General features: G+C 50.1%; 1 protein-coding gene across 1 annotated transcript; it reads right to left on the bottom strand.

Annotated features, from left to right (window-relative positions):
* Positions 1 to 443: 443 nt before the first annotated feature.
* On the bottom strand, positions 444 to 2,135 carry LOC138371109 (calphotin-like). Its single transcript, XM_069335885.1, has one exon. The coding sequence runs from the start codon at positions 2,133 to 2,135 to the stop codon at positions 444 to 446; it is 1,692 nt and encodes a 563-aa protein (XP_069191986.1).
* Between the last annotated feature and the right edge of the window lie 2,205 nt (positions 2,136 to 4,340).

Below are 4,340 nucleotides of genomic sequence, written 5' to 3'. Positions count from 1 at the left end.
AAACAAGGAATACACATACAAATTTAACACCACAGAATCGAGAACACAATAACTGTAAATACAACATAGTAGAGAAAATGCAGGAAATTAACAAGAGAATACATCAAAGCAATACACAGCACAAGATATAGAGCAAAGGAAACAGAACATTTGCATGACATAGTAAATTATTAAATAAAATATAAAGAATCGGTACATCGGAACATATAACACAGTAAATAGGACACAGATAAGAGAACAAATCGTAAATAAGCATAAACAAAAATGGAATCTTACACATAGGTAACAATGAAAGAGTCAAAAAAAAAGAAAACACACTAGAGCATTTTAACCCAGCAAGAACTAGGTTAGAAAACAGGGGAAGAAAAAAAAAGGAACCCGTAACACATAGCTCAACAAACCAACAAAAGAAAGAAGCAACACAAAGCAAGAACCACACACAGTCAATCTTCATATTTATCCGGATAAGAACGACGCGGGTACTTCTTTCGATAGGCATCCCACTGTGCCCACATTTCCATAGGCGCATTAACGTGACTACGGGACCCTCGTGGTCGACGCATGAAGTCAGGAACCTCCAGCTCGGCTCCCTCCACCACGGGGGCGGTAGGCACGGGAAGAGGCCGCACAGAGGGCTTTGATACAGACGGTGGAACCACACGGGACTGAAGCACAGGAGTCGGCTGGACACAGGCCGGCAACCGAGCGGGCGGAGGCGCAGGGGACGCAAACACAGAAGGCGATGGTGCAGGGGCCGACACCACAGGGGACGGAGTAACAAAGGATGACTGAGCAGAGGCCAAAGGCGTGGAAGGCACAGACATGGACGCCAGAGGCACGGAGGCCGCCGGAACAGAAGCATCTGTAAGAACCGGCACCAAGCCCCTACCCTCTCTCGCAATCTCGGCCGGTGCCACAACCTCCCAACCCAGGGAACCAGCAACCGGTGACGCGGAGGCAGCCGGAGAAGACACCGGACCAGGGCCAGGCGACAATCCCACCACAGGACCCATCACTGCTGCAACACGGCCCACAGGAGCCGCAGGCACTCCAACAGCGACGCACACATCACACTCCCCAGAAGACGAACTCCCGGAGTCCTCAAATTCCCCGACGTCGGCCCAGGCCGCATTATGAGGCGGAGACAGACTCAAAGCTCGTCGCGAACGCTTGGACACAGGTCGCAGATCGTCGGAATTATCATCCCCACTAGGATGCACCGTAGCAGAACCGCTGGTTGCCCGCGCAACTCCCCGCAGCGCACGATCACTCGACATCGCAGCCTCAACAATCCGGGGAACAGGACCACACACCGCAGGAGACATCACAGTGTGCACGTCGACACGAGTCGAAGACACAGCTGCCGGAGACAGTACAGGCCGAGGCTCGGCCTCGATGTCCGGAGCCACGAGACCACACACCACAGGAGACACAACTGGAGACTCGACTGGAGACGAGGCAGGCAGGGGAGGCTGAGGTGCGGGAGCCGGGGATGCACTTCCTCCCACTCCGACACCCACAGCCACATCGCGGCTGGCATCAGAGACCGGTAACTGGGCAACAGAGGACTGGGTAGGAACACTGTCCACAGCAGCACCTTCCGACAGGTCCGGGACCGCCAACGGGGGAAAATCCTCCTCCCTGAAAAGGTTTACAGGCCCGACCCGGCTCGCATCACATCCCGCAGCCTGATGTCCCAAGAGTCCGCACCGGAAACACGTCCGGGGCTGACCCCCATAGAACACGCGTACCATGAAGCCCAGAAGCTGGAGAGACGAAGGGATGGAGTCCTTCAAGCGCAGCGCCACAGTGCGGGTCCCATTCGGGATACCCTTCCACCGCCCGGAGGAGACTGCATTCATTCGGACACTCAAGACCCGCCCATACCGGTTAAAATGACGCTGGAGAAGAGAGTCAGGGAACTCAAAGGGAGCACCATGAACCGCCACATAGGTAGTCTCACTGCACCTGTCCGACACTATCACCGAACCACCACCTCCAGGCAGAGTAAATGTCCTCCCGTCATAGCAGTCCACAAAGTCACGATACACAGCCGTAGAGCAGAATTTCACAACAGCTCGATGCTCGGACACAAGTTGAACGCCGCACACAGACGCCACATCCACCCGCAACATGTCAATCATCACCACCTCAACTGCCGGGTAAGAAGCTGGGCCAGTAAATTCTAAGCCAATGGTACCCCTCCGCCTCACAGGGGGGAGGGGGGCCGCCATCCCTCCAGCCGCCACGGCCCCAAGGGTCCGCTCACACACATAAACTACCACGGGGCAGCAAACCAGGAGCCCACAGGCGACACGTCCACCTCCGCCCAGAGCTAGGCGAACCAGTATACATACCTATTGGTTGAAAATCTAACAGCTCCACAGTATCCATGACCACTTGGTTGTCAGACCAGCAGCTCTAAAAGTATACATGACCACTTATTTTTCAGACAAGCAGTTCCACAATATGCATGACCACTTGATTGTCAGACAAACAGCACAACAGTATACATGATCACTTAGTTGTCAGACAAGGAGCTGTTTAGTATGTATTCCTGACCACTTGGTTGTCAAACAAGCAGCTCCAGTGTTCATGACTACTCTACTTGGTTGTTGTCACGAATAGGTGTGGTGTGGGAATGACTTTTAAATGTTTTCTAGGGAAATTGAGGCTTTTACTTGAGGTAAGGGAAATTCAAGGAATAAGGAAACAGACAAGAACATGAAATATATATATATATATATGTATAAGACACATTATATAACATATGGACATAATTGTACTCCTTACAACTCAAGGTCAATCTGAAGATAACAACTTGGTTAATAAAGTTTCCAAACGTGCTCTGGATACCCTATGGCTCTTAGTACCAATACTGGAACTGTGCTCACAGCCACTACACCTGTCATCCGGTGACGCACATATATAAACCACAAAGAAACTTGGAGTCTTACGGGCTCACCATAGCCCGTGCTACATGGACACTTCGTTCTGAGTAGCTAAATCTGAAACAATAACAACTTCGAGTCTTTCACAAAACAGCTCTCTAGACTGCCTGAGTAGTCAACCCTATCTCGCATCCCTGTTAGGATAAAACTATGGCTTATCTGACTATACGGCCGGAGAAAAAACCCTCAGTTAACAAGGTCGGGTCGTCAACGTTCCACCTCCCCTCAAGTCAAGATGGCATCCACCACTCTTGCGTCATCGCTCTTTAATATTCCATTCTTTAACATTACCATTCAAACCTTTATTTGACTTCATTTACCATATTCCCAGTGCATGCTTTTTGATTGAGTCAATTTTTCCTTCACATAGTTTGGCTATTCAGGTACACATTATTCCTAAACAATCTCCAGCTGAGAAGGCACTACTTTGCTTGGCGGAGTATTACTGGCGACTCGCAGCCTCCCAGTTATCAGCTACAGCTTTATATCATGAAAACATTCTCCAATGTGTCCACCAATTTATAATAACTAACCTCCACAGGAGGTAAGGTTCGTAACAGTTGTCAGACAAGCAGCTCCACAGTATCCATGACCACTTAGTTGTTAGACAAGCAGCTCCACAGTATACACGACCACTTGGTTGTCAGACAAGCAGCTCCACAGTATCCATGACCACTTAGTTGTTAGACAAGCAGCTCCACAGTATCCATGACCAATTAGTTGTTAGACAAGTGTTATACTCAAAATTCTGTCAGTTATCCTCACAGACCCAGAGTAGAAGGACCTCGGCTAGGCAGATATATACCTTGCTATCTCAGTCAATAAATATATACAGAAGCGACTACTGTGTCTACCTTCTACCCCGAAAAAGGCAAACGAATACTGGTAGCAGCAGTGGGACCCAGAAATTTTTTCTGGAAACAAAAGTTCAAGTACCCAGCATCGCCTCGTGTTCCAGCCATAACCGCCGCCACCGCCACCGCCATAAGCCGCCATCCTGCCACCCACGCATCAAATATTGTGCCAGACCGGGGTCCTGCCATCAACCACTACTCCAGGCCAACGTTCAGAAGTAAGGGTCAATATTTTCCTGTGAGAACGCTCATTCATCAGTGAGGAGGAAGGAAGCTTCCGCGCCAGCCATTTTTGAATCTCGCGCCACCACGTGGGAACCACCTGCACCCACCACCGCCGCCGCCCAAGCTGACAGTATCTAAGCTTTGTGAGTGTTCAAGCTACTGAAATCGTGGTCAGCCATCGTCGCAAGTATCAACTTATTATTGTGGGTGTTGTACAGTTATTCAAGAGGAATTGGTGAAAAAAAAGACTACAATTGTTTGACTAGTGTCGCCACCCTGCCTCCCTCTAAGCTCACACCTCGCCACCAGC

This window comes from Procambarus clarkii, chromosome 4 (genome assembly GCF_040958095.1).
Source record: "Procambarus clarkii isolate CNS0578487 chromosome 4, FALCON_Pclarkii_2.0, whole genome shotgun sequence".
Lineage (NCBI taxonomy): Eukaryota > Metazoa > Arthropoda > Malacostraca > Decapoda > Cambaridae > Procambarus > Procambarus clarkii.
The sequence above is the reverse complement of the archived record's forward strand: the minus strand, read 5'-3'. Positions and strand labels throughout refer to the sequence as shown.

Excerpts from the sequence above, each read along its gene's own strand:
- LOC138371109 (XM_069335885.1), bottom strand. The coding sequence starts at position 2,135 with ATGTTGCGGGTGGATGTGGCGTCTGTGTGCGGCGTTCAACTTGTGTCC.